Source organism: Bos grunniens, chromosome 12 (assembly GCF_055505025.1).
Source record: "Bos grunniens cultivar Pamir isolate PY7600 chromosome 12, Bosgru_T2T1.0, whole genome shotgun sequence".
Taxonomy (NCBI): Eukaryota; Metazoa; Chordata; class Mammalia; order Artiodactyla; family Bovidae; genus Bos; species Bos grunniens.
Window position 1 is genome coordinate 32,087,234 of NC_141176.1, and position 16,337 is coordinate 32,103,570.

The following is a 16,337-nucleotide window of genomic DNA, read 5'->3' on the forward strand; positions in this document are numbered from 1 at the left end:
TAGAAGAGTGTCAAGATTCATAGTGTGTCCATTCTATAGGGCACACCAGTCTCACAATCAATAAAAATAGACATAACACAACAAAAGAACTAGATTTCATGAACTCAAAAATATTTATCTTTGGTAACAGCACAACTCTTGTTTCTCAGCTCTTAGAAACAATTTGGATTATCACTTATAAATATTAAACTTTCCAATGGTATCTTATTTGTCTTTCCCTAATCATCAGTGATGTTCAACGTTTCTTCATAATTTTTGGTTGTATAAATTTCCACTTTCTTGAAATGCCTATTCCTATTTTTGGCCACTTTTCAGTTTTGTTTTTAAGGCTCTTACTAATTTGTGGCTTTAATTTTCTTTTCTTTGTCAAACATGTAAACATCTTCTAAGCTTTTTCTCTACTATAGATATCTTTGGGTTTTTTTTAACTTTAATTCAATAAAATTTATCAGTATTTGAAGAGTCAACAAACTTTGCCTCCAGTATAGGAAATCTTTCCCTACTGAAACATTAAATTTATTCATATATATTTCATAGCATGAGTTTTAAAGCTTTGTATTATCATTTAGAGATATTACACATTTTGTTTTAGACATCTTAATCTATCTGGAGTCAGTTTTTGCATGTGGTTTGAGATGATACAACTGTAATAATACAATCTTCTACCATAAAGAAAACCATTTTTCCCAGTGCTTTCCAGCCATCTGTGTCACTTCTCCCTAGCCTGTTCCAGTAGTTAATCTGTCTAGCCCAGTGCCATTACCACACCACTGCAGGGACTACAGACTCAAGCCAAGCCTGCCCTCCCCACACACCAGAACCCTAATCACAATCTTCAGAGTGTTGCAGGGAGTCTTCGACCTTCACTTTCTGATAAATTCTATCATATACTATGAAAAGCTCTGTTATGTTCAATATAATTTTAAAAAAAGAAAGACACAAAGACCAAACCTTGATTAGAAGTGGAACTTTCAGCCAATCTCCCAACCTTCCAGGGATGGGAGAGAAGCTGAAGACTGAATTAACTGCCAAGAGCCAAAGATGTAACCAACATGCCCCGACAACAAAACATCCATAAAGACTCCTCAGCAGCGGGATTCAGAGAGCTCACAGTTGGTGGGCACGATGCGGCACTGAGAGGGTGGCACACTGGGGAGGGCAAGGAGGTCCCCACCCCCATACCCAGCCCCCACATGTCTCTTGCATGTGGCTGTTCCCTGAGTTGTACCCTTTATAATAAGCCAGTAATAGTTCATACAGTGTCTTCCCGAGTTCTGTGAGTCATCCCAGCTTATTACCAAACCTGAGGGCATCCAGTAGAAACCCCTAAATTTGTAGTTGCCCAGACAGAAGTTTGAGTAGCTTAGGTACCCCATTTCAGCTGACCCCTGAGGCAGGTGTGGTCTTATGGGATTGAACCCTTCCTTAACAATTAAACTCTTGGAACATGAAGCAGGTGTTAGTACTGTGAGTAAAAATAACTCATGTGCTTTGACTAAAATTGTCCTGAATCTACAGATTACAAAAATTGATGATCATTATGTCTTCCTATTCATGAGTATAGTATTTCACTCTATATATTTACCCTCACTTTCATGCATTATCTTGCCTGGAGAATCCCAGCAACGGGGGAGCCTGGTAGGCTGCCGTCTATGGGGCTGCACAGAGTCGGACACGACTGAAGCAACTTAGCAGCAGTAGCAGCAGCAGCAGTAAATCTCCCTCACTGAGATGTTACATATCTTTTATTGTATTTATTTCTAGGTATTTATTCTCTGAAACTACTGTAAATAGCATCTTCATTTTATTTATTTTTTATTTTTTACCCTGACTAGGGCCTCAAAGACAATGCTTGATAATAAGGAAAATTCTATATGAACATTTCAAAGGCCATGACAGAAAAGTTTCCTGCCCATCTAAAGGGGAAAAGATCAGTCTTGAAACATAACAACCAGACATACTCCTTTGAATTCTTTAGCAGTCAAGAAGATACACAGGTGACTGTGCTGAGTCCTTGATTACAACCAGGTATACTGAGATTCAGAGAAGGCAATGGCACCCCACTCCAGTACTCTTGCATGGAAAATGCCATGGACGGAGGAGCCTGGATGGCTGCAGTCCATGGGGTCGCTGAGGGTCAGACATGACTTCACTTTCACTTTTCACTTTCATGCATTGGAGAAGGAAATGGCAACCCACTGCAGTGTTCTTGCCTGGAGAATCCCAGGGACGGGGGAGCCTGGTAGGTTGCCATCTATGGGGTCGTACAGAGTCGGACACGATTGAAACGACTTAGCAGCAGCAGCAGCATACTGAGGCTACTGCTACAGTAAATGTATTCCTGCTGTATTATTTATAAAGTTTTGCTAAAATAAACCACATTTAATCTTGCCTTTACAGAATAAGCTAGGGAAAGAGATTTTAATGCTCTCTGAGAAACACTACAATTCAGCCAAAAAGAATATAGGTTTAAACCCTGATTTGGTCAGACAATTACTAGTCACTGACCTTAGAGGCAAGCTACTTAACCCGGCTGTTACCTTCAGTTTCCTCACAAGCGAAATAGAGGTGATAATATTAGCAAGTACACCACAGGAGCTTTGCAAAGAAAAAACTTACACACAGAAAGCCTTAGTACAGGGGCATGCCACAGTCTCAATAATAACTACAACAATCACTCCTACTTAAGTACCTATACTTTGTCAGGTTTCAAAAGATAACATTCTAGTACACAGTGAGATAAATCACAGTGGAAATTCTAAAACTGCCTATTTTTTGGATAAACTAGAATCTTGTCACATGTAGAATTATTTGAAAAACTCTAGATGACCAATGGCATCTTGGAATTCTTAACTAGATTTCAAACAAATATATTCATTAAAGAGTAATTAATTAGCTGGCTTAAAGCATAAAAACTGTGGGACTACGTAAGGATTATACTCTCCTTTAAAAGGAAGGATCAATCAACTTGCATTTTACCTGGCATATCAGCTTGATCAATTTGAGCCATTGTTATTAAATGTCTGTTTATCAGCTCCTAAGAAAAGAAAATAAGTTCATTTACATCTAAACACAGCTTCTGAAATATGGACTTTTTATTGTAACTGACTACCATAACCATTAATAGTTTTGGCATGTGCACTTTTCAATACTAATATAATGAAATAACATTTCCAATACTGGTAAAATGTCTAAATTCCAGTCCCAGGTAGACCTGCCCATAACTCTAGCTGGTTTCAAGTAGCAGTGTCACATCCCAGAGCCTACAGCTAGATCTGTGGTCAATAGTTCACTCCACAAACAATATTCTGAAATAAAAACATTTCTGAGGATTTAAGAGTAAAATAAAATCCTACATATCAAATAATACCTGTTAACAACAACAAAATTAAATTATTTTATAAAATCTACTTTGTAGAAAATTTTGAGCTTTCTTAAAATGTTCTTTTCTAGGCCAAATTATTTATTAGCTAACAACTACAGATATTAGCAAAAATCTGTTTAGAGATCAGAAATCATTTAAATTATTTTACACACTTCAGAGGCTTTTCAATGCACAGGATGTGAGGTGCAAAATGGTGGTCCATTTAAATAGCTATTCTATGTTTTGTATTACCTGCAATTGTCTTGAAAAACACGTTTCCTTAAATAAATACATCAATTAGAATTCATAAACTCTACCTGCTTCAGTACAGCATATCTAATTAAATAATACGATTTGAAAGGAGCTCTGTTGTTTCTCCAGTTCTTTGCTAAAGAATGACAGACATCAAGTGTTTCCACTCTGAACTCTGAAAGCATACCTGTCGCAGTTCATCAGCCATGAAGAAGGAAGGTGCATTCGCTTTTGGCTGCATATAAGCAACGTGAGGTGCAGTTGGAGGATAGATGTGGTAGTTAGGAAATACCTAAGAGATAGGGAAGGGGAAAATAGAATGATCAATTTTTCTCAACTGATAAGCTTTATCATTACTGTGATAAAGTTCTAATCTTTAAATGACAATGATAAATTGATACTTTTAATCTTTATATGACAGTGAATTAAAGAGAATTCACTCAGAGAATAGCTATTATCAGCACACTTTCTAAATGAATTCAGTTTTAAAATCTTTATTGGAATAATCTATTTTTTAAACTCTAATAAGAAAGGAGACATTTCTTCAGATATGGTAAAATTTTACCTCCAATGAGAGGCACAAGTAGTTTTTTGGAAGTATTTTTAAACGGTAATTGGAAGAGAGGAAGAAAGTAGATACTAAAGGTGCTTGGGAACAGTCAGAGCATGGAGTAACTCTGCCCTGGCCGCCCAGAGAACTGCCCTCTGGAAGGGTCTCCTGCAGCCAAACTGAACAAAGTTGTTATCTAGATGCTTGTTAACACCTCAGACTAGAACAGGAAAGAGGACCAGCATCCTCTGGGTCAGCAGTGGAGGTGAACAGAAGGATGCGACAGAGTATGTACCTTCCAATCGAACTACAACAAAGCCACTAAACTCTACTGCCAGCCTCATGTCTTTGATCCTTTCATCTGGGCTCTTCCCACCACCCTGCTTTCTTCCCATCTTCCTCTGCCTCTCCTTCCCTCCACTGGTCCACAGCACAAAATCAAAGTACACCCTAAAATATCTTCTATTTTATCCTTTCATATTTAAAGCTGAAACAAACCCTTTTTTTCTCTTTTAAAAATGAATTCAGCTGATTTCCGCTGCCCTCAGATGATTGTTCTGCTCTGGATCTCAAGCAGGAAGTGGTTTTGCAATACTTGAAAGGTTTTCTTTAACTACACCTGCAAGGAGAACAGCGCCTCCTTTCCCTGGCCGTGGTTTCCTTACATCAGGTAGTACAGTTGGGCTGAACTACCTCAGGTTTACCAAGAGTGTATTTTTAAGAGCTGTGTGAAGGGTAAAAACATTGTGAAAATGTGCCATGTACAATATCCACAGAAACAGCTGAGACAGTTTTGTTACAAAAGGATCTCTTTATAGGTTAAACTGAACTTTTTTCTACAAATGTGATAAAATAAAAATGTATGTAATTACAAAATATAATAACCCCCTCCCCAAAAGCAAAACATTGATGGAATTCTTACTTGAAAGAACCAAGGAAAGTCTCTACTCTACCTCAATTATTTGACCTTCTGCTCGGCAAGCTGTTCTGTGATAATTTTTGAAAGATCTCTGACCAAAAACAAAAACAGAACAAAAAACTATTAGCCGCTTAATTATTTTTTAGAAAGCATTTCACATGATTCACAAGTATTTCCATAAATGTTTTCACATTTATTTCTCAGACGGTGGTCACTTACAGTTGGGGGATCAGTCTCAGAGACACTAAGATTCAAGAGTCACAACACGAAGGCAGAACTAGGACTCTTAAAAGAGGAAAAATAAAAATCTGTTCTCTTTCCACTCAAACTGTCTTTCAGTAAAATATGAAATGTAATCAACCAAAAATAAATCATTAATTTAATTTACGGGATCAAAATCTGCTTGCTTACTAAAATCCAAATACACTTTTCATATAAGCCTATCAGCTGTGATTTTGTCCAATGTTTACGGTATAGACCATCTTTCATCTTTTAATGGAATCTGGCATTCTTATTCATGAGAGCTTCATCTACTACTTACTTTTCTATGGGTAAATAATTTCTGAACATGGACAAAATTACAAAACTGCAAAGGTACACCTTATGGAACATGACCTTCCCTCTCTGCCCGCTCCCCCCTTCTCACTGCAGTCCTTGGTGGCCCTTTGCCTACCTCTAACCAGGGCTCCCGGAACTCCTCCTTCGACCAGTGAGTGACCCACATTGGAGGCCTCCTATTGCCATGTGCTCCATCACCCAGAGTTCCAGCTATTAAATCACTGCCTCACCTGGCAAGTGTTGACCATCAGTTTGCTTTCAGTCACTACTGTTAAGAAACCATCGACTTCTCTAACTTCTCACCAGAGGTGAGTCTACCTACACTTACAAACAAGTGTCAGCAAATGGCAATCACAGCCGGCACAAGTACTAGGGGATCCCTACAGCAAGACGTGCTGTAAAGTATTAAACTAGAGTGTGAATATACAACCAGATTTGTCCAAACCTAGAGTTATTATTGGGATTCCCTGGGGGGCTCAGATGGTAAAGAATCTGCCTACAGTGCAGGAGACCTGGGTTTAATCCCTAGGTCAGGAAGATCCCCTGGAGAAGGGAATGCAAACCCAAGAGGTTTTATTACTGTAGAAACAGATTACTTTGAAGAAATAAGAGGAGATTAGAATTATCATCTGAGTTAGAAATGAGTTACCTTTCCACATCACAGTAAAAAGATACAAGAGGGGGTAACCTCCTTGTCTCTCTCATTAATAAGGAGCTGCTCTAAGGGCCCTCTCTTCTCCCTTGTTTAAAGCACACGCACCATTCCACTCAAAGGTGCTGGAGTCGTGTCTGTATAAAAGTACGTCGTCCCACCAACGGTTTCCTTTTGGATCACTTGACCAGAAGATGGTGTCTGAGAAACAGGATTATTCCCGGGCGTAGAGGCACTAGAAGGCACCATATAATTTGCTGGATTTGGAGTGTGGCTTCTTCTTCTGGGGGCAGGAGAAGTATGTGGAGTGATCTTGGGGGAATGAAGAGGAGAGGATCCAGCAGACAATGACATTCCTAAAGTAGACGGAAGAGTGAAAATTGGCTTTAGAGAAAAAAATCTGAAAACTAAAATGCAAATACTCATTTGGAAGAAAACATATTTAGCAAAATTCTTTAAGTGCAAGGAAAAAGACAATTTTATCTTGTCCTAGAGAAAGCTCTGATTAATGCAAATATAAAGAATTTCTTTTTTTCAAAAACAGTCAATTCCAAATAAATTAGGAAATTTACTGTAAGAATAAGTCTCCTCCATATCAAGGTTTACATGAGAAACAATAAAAATTATTAACTTAATAAATGAATTTAATTGAAAAATGAGAAATAACTGTGGCTATAAAATTATGCCTTTTATGAAAGTCTTTCTTTTATAAAAGGCAAAATTCCTTTTTTTGTAAAGAATCATTTAAAACTGTGGTTATTAACAATACAATTACCACATTTCCTAAAACATGATTTACTATCAAAAAATCAAACTACTTAATGAAATTTATTAGATTTCTTTGGGCCAAATACATTTAACAAAATGGTTTGCAAAAGCAAAAGAAAACTTAGTCCTAGTTGAAATACATGGCAGCTTAAATACTGTATTTTTTTAAATCAAGAAGTATACTATTTTGATGCCTTTTGTCTTTAAATAGGCATACACTATAGTAGACAAATAAAATTTCTGCAGATGCATACTTAGGCCAACTGGTATTACTCTGTTCTTGAAAGTTTTACCTAAACACAACTAGTAAGAAAGCAATGTATGCACAGTATCCTCTATCAGGAATTTACGGTGAAGAAAGGGGAAGGACAACTGTCTTCACCCTTGAGGAAACTCCAGGCTAGCTGAGGAAGCAAGACCAGGTCACATGAGGAAGACACAAAATGACTCACAGAAACACTCAATATAAACCAATATACCGCAAACTACATGCATAAATGCAGATGGAATGCAAATTAAGTAAAACCAGGTAGAGTTCATCAAAGGCTTAATGGAGGTGATCAGTTCTGAGCAGACTGAAAATAGTTTCTAGAGCTACAGTTACACTTTCTGGTGGAAAAAAAAAAAGTTTATCCAGAAATGATTTTCTGGCTATTTGGGGAATGATTGAAAACCTTCTTCACCTTTGGGATAATAGGCCATCTCATAATTCAAGAAAAAAGTTACCAAAATGCCTCTGGTCACAAAAATATGACTCATTAAGCAGGAGTATGAATTTAAAATACCAAGAATTCATAAAACATCAACACTGTTCTTTGAAAAGATGTAGGTAAACAAAAATAAAGTGAAAACTGAGATAATATTTATCTTTATTCTAGATAGCCCTCTGTACTTCCTATACAGTCCTGACATAATTATGTCACCTGCTTTTCTGAGCAACTAAGTGAGGTACGTCAGGTCACAAGCACCACAGCAGAGATTAGAATTTAGACATAGGGGGCTTTTTACCTGACCAAGGACAAATGTACATAGCCAATAGCGAAGCCAGGCCTCAAACCCAAGTCTCCACACTTTCAACTTAACTCTTTCTGCTGTTAACACAATGTCTACTGTACTGACATTATAACTGGTCAAGAATTTGCAAATATGTCTTAACGTCTAAAACCCTTAAAAACGTATTTATAAGGAAACCAAGGTATTAAGATACAGGCTTAATTTAGGAGGAAAAAAAAAAAAACTGTTCCAGAGTTTTGCGTTTTCTTCTAACTCTGTATATTATACATTTAACTGTAGGTTAATCCATACTGTAAAAATTGGGAGGATTATTTTCAAAAGATAACTACTCCCCAATTATCGAGTATGAAACACATCTAGATAGGTTTCCTAAAGCTAATCTCTAAGCCTTTCCTAGATAATAAAGCTGGCCAAGTCACCAAAGAGTAAATTTGTTTACTACCTTTGAATTAAATAAACAGCAACAAATACAGCTACCAATTCTTAAGCACTTTTCTTGTGTCAGGCACTAAACAAAGTGCTTCACAAATACCAGCCTATTTAATCCTCACAAAGGTCCTGTGAGGTAGGTATATCATAGTCACCTCACAGAGGAAGAAAATAACTTTTAAAAATTTATTGTAAAGGCAAATATAGATTATTAAACAAAAGAATTAAGGTTCAACCTCAGGTCGATCTGATTCCAAAGCTGAACTCTTAGCCAATATCCAATACAGGTGCCCAACACCTAAGTCTTATATAGGGGTACAAGTGAAACAAAAGGTAGACTCTCTCTTTAAGGCTAAATACGTGGAAAAAGATTACCAAAAACAAACTAGTAGAATTTACCAGTTGTAAGCAACAAGCTTTCTCTTAATCTTGTGGCTTTCTACTACAAAGTTTCAGCTCTGAAATTTGAGTTCATGTATCTGACCAGAAGCTGACTGGAATTATTTAAACACACACAAAACACAACATGCACAAATAGTAACAAGTATCACAGCCCATAAGCAGAACAAGATAACTAAATTGTATGGGAAGCGAGAAATGAAATTTAACTTCTAAACTACAGAAACATCAAATCTAGTCGCAAAGGGCAAAGCTTTGTGGCACCAAAGTGTTTTACCAACATGTTACAGAACTGAGTAAAATATGCATATTATCTGCTTGATGAGAGTTTTTCTGTCTGGTATTGTGAAGACAATAACCACAACACAATATTAACTACCCACATACAGGACTGTGAAAGAAAAGTGAAGTCGTTCAGTTGTGTCTGACTCTTTGAGACCCCCATGGACTGCAGCCTGCAAGGCTCCTCCATCTATGGGATTTTCCAGGCAAGAATACTGGAGTGGGTTGCATTTCGTTCTCCAATACAACACTATAGATGGCACAATGCAACAGAACATTACTACAGAAATGAGCAGTTAAAAATAGAGGTGAAACGAACAGATTTCATCTCTCACATGTCAATGTTCCTTTGTAAGTTCCATCTATCCTTATACGGCGGGGTAGAGGCAGGGTGCTACTTGTGGCTATTACAAGTCTGCTAATAATTAGTACTCAGTCACTGGAACACTTAGGCAAATACAGCAAAAGAGTGAGGATACCATGAGAGACAATCCGAAAGAATGAAAATCTTGATTTAAAACAATAAGCTAATTAAAAAATATTTCATTTGTGTATTTATTTTTTGCATTACTTTTGTAATTCACTCCTAAAATGATATTTTGGTGACATTATATATAATAATTACACTATAATTTCTTATTAAGTGAATATACAAACTTAGATATTTAAGTTATGCTATGATAAGCTAACTGCTTTAGAACATTTGAAAAAAATCCTTCTTAAAAGTACCGAATTCAAATAAAAGTAAGAAACAAAACAGAAATGCTCACTGGATGGATTAACTAGAGCAATTAACAAAACAAAGGGAGATATAAAAAGTTCAAGCATAACTTATGAAGGTAAAAGTATCAGTGTTTCTGGAGGACATTATTCTATACCTGAAAATTCAAAAAAAAACAAAAAGACTTTTGTAAATAATGACAGAATGCATTAAGTAAATGGCTCCAATATTAATATATACCAAACGAATATTTGGTCTTAAATACATCCATTTAAGATAATGCTAAAATAAGCATTATCTTTCCTCAACCCCAACCAAAATTATGAACACACAATATTGTGAGATAAAATATAATATCCACATTTTAAAACACAGCTGAAATAAAAAGAATAAAAACAGTAACTCCAAGAGCAAAAGATTAAGGCAAAATTATGAACTACAGGTTGTATCGTGGGAACTCTGGAAAATCACATCCTAGGCCAGATCCAGACTCTACAAGTTGAGGCTTTAATGTTCACAATGGCATATGAAACATGGCCTTCAGCACATAAAACGTGGAGAACGAAATTCAAATTCCAGTGTAAAGCTAGGAGTCTGGAAAAGCTGTACCATCAGTCCTGCTGGAGGAGAAAACGTCTACCCACCTGCCCACAGAGGCAAAAGGTAGTCTTGTCTGAGGAGAAGGCTGGGGTGGTGTCAAGAGAAATGAAAACCCAATCCCTGCACCCTGCACTGGGGCAGGAGAGAAAATTCCCAGGAGATTTCATGTTGGGGATCCTGGTGAGGGATGAGTATAAAATTTAAATTGCACTGGCAATGTACACCTGGATAAAGCACACACCAACTATTTCAAAAAACACATCTACAGTGCGTAACACACAGAGATCGATCGATCTCTGGAAAATAACTCCACGTGAAGGAACTCCAAGAATCACGTGTGTACAATACTTGATCAACGCACTGAGAATCAGAACACACAGAACAATGAATCCCAGATAACAGAAACCTATAAAGGAGATTTTTTTAAATCTACAGCTAAAATGACTAAGGTCATGAAAAAAGTGACAAACATCTCACTCACAGACACATACACACACACACACATCCCTGTTATTTGTTGTTCTTAAACAGAACTAGACTCGATAAGAGCAAAAAACATAACTATTAAAGGGAGAAAAAAAATTTAAGATGAGTTAAATAGAAAAGTAGACATAATCAAAGACAAGAAAAGTAAACCAGACAAGAATCTAGAAATAAAGGTTAGAAAATATAGAAGACTGGTTAAGATACACAAAAGGTAGAATGAGTTGGTGAGTTTCCAGGACAAAAAAGACCAAGAATACTGAAGAAGCAACATTCAAAGAAAAGCTTTGGGATTTTCAAGAACTAAGAAATCCTCACTCAAGAAGTACTCAACAAGAGTTCTGAACAGAATAAGTAAAGACAAACCTCTTGCAACCAATCAGGTGGAACTGTTGCATGCAAAAGACAGAGAAAAAACCCTAAAAATTATAAAACTTTGTGGAAAAAAGTGAAAGTCACTCAGTGGTGCCCAACTCTTTGCAACCCCAAGGACTATACAGTCCATGGAATTCTCTAGGCCAGAATACTGGAGTGGGTAGCCGTTCCCTTCTCCAGGGATCTTCCCAACCCAGGGACTGAACCTAGGTGTCTTGCACTGCAGGTGGATTATTTACCAGCTGAGGGTATTTTAAAAGGCCTGCAAAAAAGAACTGGAGAGAGCGCCCATGGTCATGGATAGAAAGACTATACTGAAATCTTAACGACCCTCTTCGATTCACCTAAAGATTCAATACAACTTCCCTGAAGGTGCTTCACGGATCCACAGTCTTCAAGGCTTTCCCCTCCTCTGGTACCCTCATCAACATCACTCCTTGTCATCGATGAGTTCTCTAGACCCCATCCTCACAGCAAGTTCTAGGTCAACTTTCTGAAAAATTTTCTTACTCTATAAAAATTCTCTGGATGCTCGTATTTAAAAATTATTCCCAGCATTTTGTACTTTATCTTTCGCTGCCAGGAGCACACAATTCAAACTGTCTCTGTGTAAGGAAGAACTGTGCCTCAATCCTCTCTGCATTCCCAACTACACCCTCAATGGCACAGTGTTGGCACATAATACATTTGTCAAAAAGAAAGAAAGAGGTGAAAGTTTCATCTTCTTGGTACAGTGATAGCTATGACCAGGAAATGAAGAGTGCCACCACCAGAATTATCCGAGCGTGACAAGAAGTCGGGAGGAGAAAGCAAGAGTTCATGCTGTCAAGTGGCATACATGCCAGTCGTCCCTATTTAAAAGTAAACATCAAAAACGCAAATGCAAAAGAGAAAGAAGAATTTGAAAGAATTTGAGATGAAGGGCATTCTTCTGACGCAGCTGTCTGAGTATCTTCACACTACTCTTTGCAGATCTATGCAGCCTGGGTAAATCCAGATTACACTAGCATTTTAACTAAAATTGTAGATGCCGTTGTAACTCAAGTTGTTAACTTTATCAAAGTTCCAATAACCAAACTAAATCCTCAGCAATAAATTGTCATGTGTGGCTACACAAAGGAGAATGGTTTAGATTAGAAATCACCAAACTATATCTCCTATTGAACAGATGAATGAATTAAAGACAGAGGAAGCATCATCTTCTTAACAAGAGGGCCAACTCTAACCCCAAACAGGGCCTCATTTAAGAGAAAATCAGAATAAGGAATTTACAAGATCATAACCAGGAATATAAAAACCAAAGCAACTACTAAAGATATAATTCTTACTTAATGGATTTTTTTAAACCTAAGTCCCCAATCACACCCCCTCCCAAATAAGACAATGCACAGTGACAGCTCAAATAACAGACATTAAGTTTATATTCTAACAGGACCTTAAACATGCAACAAGTTAATAAATCCTTTTCCTTGATATTGCTTATGATGACTTAAAAGATGGGTATAAAAGGTCAACTCCAAAATTGAGCTCAGGGCGCTTTTTGCCCCTCCTGCCCCGACTTGCTCTTCAGTGATTTAGAAACAAGCTTTACTTCTTAGTCCATTTCTATCACTAGCTGCTCTTAGTAGAAGGAGAAAGTGAGTTTAAAATAAGTGTTTAATTGTAATTATTGACAGTAAAAAGTCTGGAGTTATCTGCAATTCATACACCCTGTCAAACCTCCAGGATACTCTAGGTAGCTATACTATATGCGGGACAGATTTCTACTGACTATTTCAGTAGGATATTTCTATTCTACTGAATAGAACTTCTAAAATAAAATGTTAAAAAGCTATAGAATAATGTCAGAAATGCGCTAAATTCTCCACGTGATGTCAACGACGATTGCATAAATAAACTGGTCTAAAATGTAATCCCTACAGTTTCTAAGTAAATTCAGAACAAAGTTTCTTGACTGGGGATCAGTAAGACCACGCCCATGTTCAGAAACAGATTGAAACTGCAAAGACTCGGCACAGAGTTGCGCTCACGACCATGACTGACCACAGCAGCATGTGCATGTCCAGATCACAAGAGAACAGGGTCTAGGGGGGTTACCAGGGGCTTCCTTACACGTTCTTCTTCATGAGGCGTCACTCTTCCTCCAGGAACACACATGCAATGATCTACTCAGGGAGGGCCACCAGAGACTCCAAGGTCCACCAGGCAACCAATGTCCTCATAGGTGACTGGTCACCCAAACACCCTCTGCCTAGCACCCACCAGAATCCCACATGCCCGGAAGGAAAGCGCATGTGTAGCACAAACCACAGTGTTTGCACAAAGGATCTAGGCACAGGAAACCACCCTAATCAGTTAGGGAACAGCAGGAACACGCCAACTCCAAGGTCCCAGACGTCAGCCTAGGGCCAACCTTGCAGGCAGGCTGTGTTAAGGACAGCAGTCTTCAGCCTGCTATGTTACCTCACTTCTGCACAGATACCCTGAGTTGTCTACCACAGTACAGTCACCACTTTTCTGTGGTAAACACTGTTATAGAGAAATATCAGGGAAAATGTGTTTCTCACATCTGAACATATGCCTCAAGGAAAAACAAGTAAGCTTTAAGTTAGGGCAATGGACTTATATTGATTCCACTATGTATGGCTCATACATACTGAGAGAAATTATATAACTAGCGATGTACACTCATGGCTAGGAAATACAGCAAAGAAAAATTAAATTTAGCTCATATAAAAAGGAGCTGAACCTATGTGTTTTATCAGCTCTTTTCTTCAGTACCTGAACTATCTAAACATACAGAGTAAAAGAAAACATGTATGTTGTGGCTTATAATGAGACTTCAGCTACTAATAAATAGAAAAGGTTGCATGATATCATTAGTTGGCACATTTGTCTAGTACACTAAAATTATAGAAGCAATTCAAAAGTTTACTTATTTAAAAATTAGAGGTATATGAAACAAAACTTTATTCTCAGTAAATAACTGCTGGACTTCTAGAGTAACCCTGGGTACCACCCAGACCATGGTTTGGTGCACACATTAAAAAAACAGCTGCTTTCAACAAAAACTACACACAGCTTTTGCCCCAAAAATTCTAGTTCTGGAAAGCAGCCTAAAGAAATAGTCTTAAATCCTGAAAGATATTTATAGCTACAATAAATGTATATATACACAGAGCACATACATATATAATGACCATTAAATGGTAACACTGTAATTCAACATCTTAATAGATAAGTTTCTAAAAATTGAATGGCAATTTGAAGGTCAGAGAAAACACTATCAATCAATTGAAGTTTATTAAGGTGATAAGAGTGATTTTAGGGGAAAACAGCTCTTTAAAAGTGAAGTTCTCTGATACACACTAAATTTTCCCCATGACACAGTATTTAATTAAGAAACAAAGAAAAGCTGTTTGAGTACTTAATAACTTTACCTTAAAAAGCTTCTTTTAACTTTATGTTTTGAATAACCTTGAGCATGTTTATTTACATCAATATTAAAGTTATTGTTTTCATTGCCTTATAAATAAAAAATACATCATTAAAAATCCTAAACTCAAAAATCCTTAGTATTTTTGCTTAATGATAATCACTCCATTAAGTCACACTTAAACAACTATTTAAATTAAAGATAAAAAGGAATCTACTTCATAAACTGCCAGTGGTTTGAGGAGAATGTTTTACAATTTCCAATTTTTAAGCCAGAAGTAGACCAAGCTTTTCCCCTCTTTCTACAAACTAAATAACTGGTGCCTGACAGAGCTTGGGCACATAAACTCAGAGAAGGTAGAAATGAAGCTAGACTCTAGGTCCCTTGAACACTATTACAACCCACTGTAGCACTCTACACTGTTGAGTTTAACCCAAATTTAAATCCCTAAAAGTCATTAAAAAAATAATACACCTAGAAGAAAAAGTTATGAGGAGGAAATGTGATTCAAGGCAGAAGAACTGCCAAATATCAGAACACATAAAATATTAAAGAAGAGGAGGATGGTACACCAGGTTTAAAGCATTCATCTGTGCAAAGCTTCTGGATTCCTAGGGTAAGCCTCTAAATTCTACCATCAATCCTAAAGAGTTAGGTACTGTAAGAAGAAACAAGTCATACGAAGCTGTGCAGAACTGCTGGGGACAAGGGTGACTCAGAAAACCTCTGAGTTTAAAGACAATTAGAATTAAAGACCTGATTAGTGTTTTGGAAGAATCCTAGCAATACAGAAGTTTAAATTTTTTTTCTTTATTAAAGTTTTTTAAAATTTCTAATGATACAAATTTCTCTTCCCTTCCCTCAAAAGGCTATTATTACACTGACAGGGTGCATTTTATGAGACATGGCATCTAAGAATCCAGAGACTACCTGGCAATAAATAATCCTTCAAGATGTTGCCAGTAAGTTCTTAAAAAGTAAATATTGCTAAATTCTGTTTTGGGAACATTTTACCATCAATTTTAAGTTACAAACTCAGGTAAGAAAACTTTAAAAGTGGACCTAAGTAAATATTTAACCAAGACAACCATCACCTAGGCATGTCTGTATGTTAAATATGGATCTAATCCTCCAACAGACTGTACAAAATACAACAAACCCCACTATCCAAAAAGCAACAGGATTAGGACATGAAAGCCAAGATAATAATAGTCTGTACAGTCTTTACTTCTTTCCCCATAAAAACTCCATCATTCAGTCAAATTCAGCTTTGCAGATAATTATCAAAACTGATTAAAAATTTTATTAATCCAAAGTACCAGACTTAAGGTAGTAATACTCATGCAACTAATGAACCTAAAGCTAAAATGTGTGAAAGCTCACTTAGCTAAAGCCCAATTTTTCACTCAGACATGATCAATGATCACTTGCATTTCTGCCCTAAACAATGAAAGATATTTTACAATCAATTTAAATACTAAGTAATATGCCTCTTATTTCAAATCAAACTATCAAATGATTAAAATAAAATTAAC

General features: G+C 36.9%; 1 protein-coding gene across 41 annotated transcripts in view; it reads right to left on the reverse strand.

The window, feature by feature from the left end:
* PAN3 (poly(A) specific ribonuclease subunit PAN3) overlaps positions 1 to 16,337 on the reverse strand; it is a 123,498-nt gene that overhangs the window by 25,219 nt on the left and 81,942 nt on the right. For 26 of the 41 annotated variants that reach the window (XR_015138157.1, XR_015138153.1, XR_015138158.1 and 23 more), the window contains 4 exons: positions 6,404 to 6,651; positions 5,120 to 5,176; positions 3,804 to 3,908; positions 2,980 to 3,037 (listed from right to left, as the gene is read on the reverse strand). Coding sequence is in view for 32 of the 41 variants with exons in the window: in XM_086329583.1 (XP_086185709.1) it covers positions 2,980 to 3,037; positions 3,804 to 3,908; positions 5,120 to 5,176; positions 6,404 to 6,651 (468 nt within the window). In the remaining 9 variants the exon portion in view is untranslated. The remainder of the gene's footprint in view (positions 1 to 2,979; positions 3,038 to 3,803; positions 3,909 to 5,119; positions 5,177 to 6,403; positions 6,652 to 16,337) is intronic. The other 15 variants (XR_015138155.1, XR_015138159.1, XM_086329577.1 and 12 more) reach the window with 1 other exon arrangement.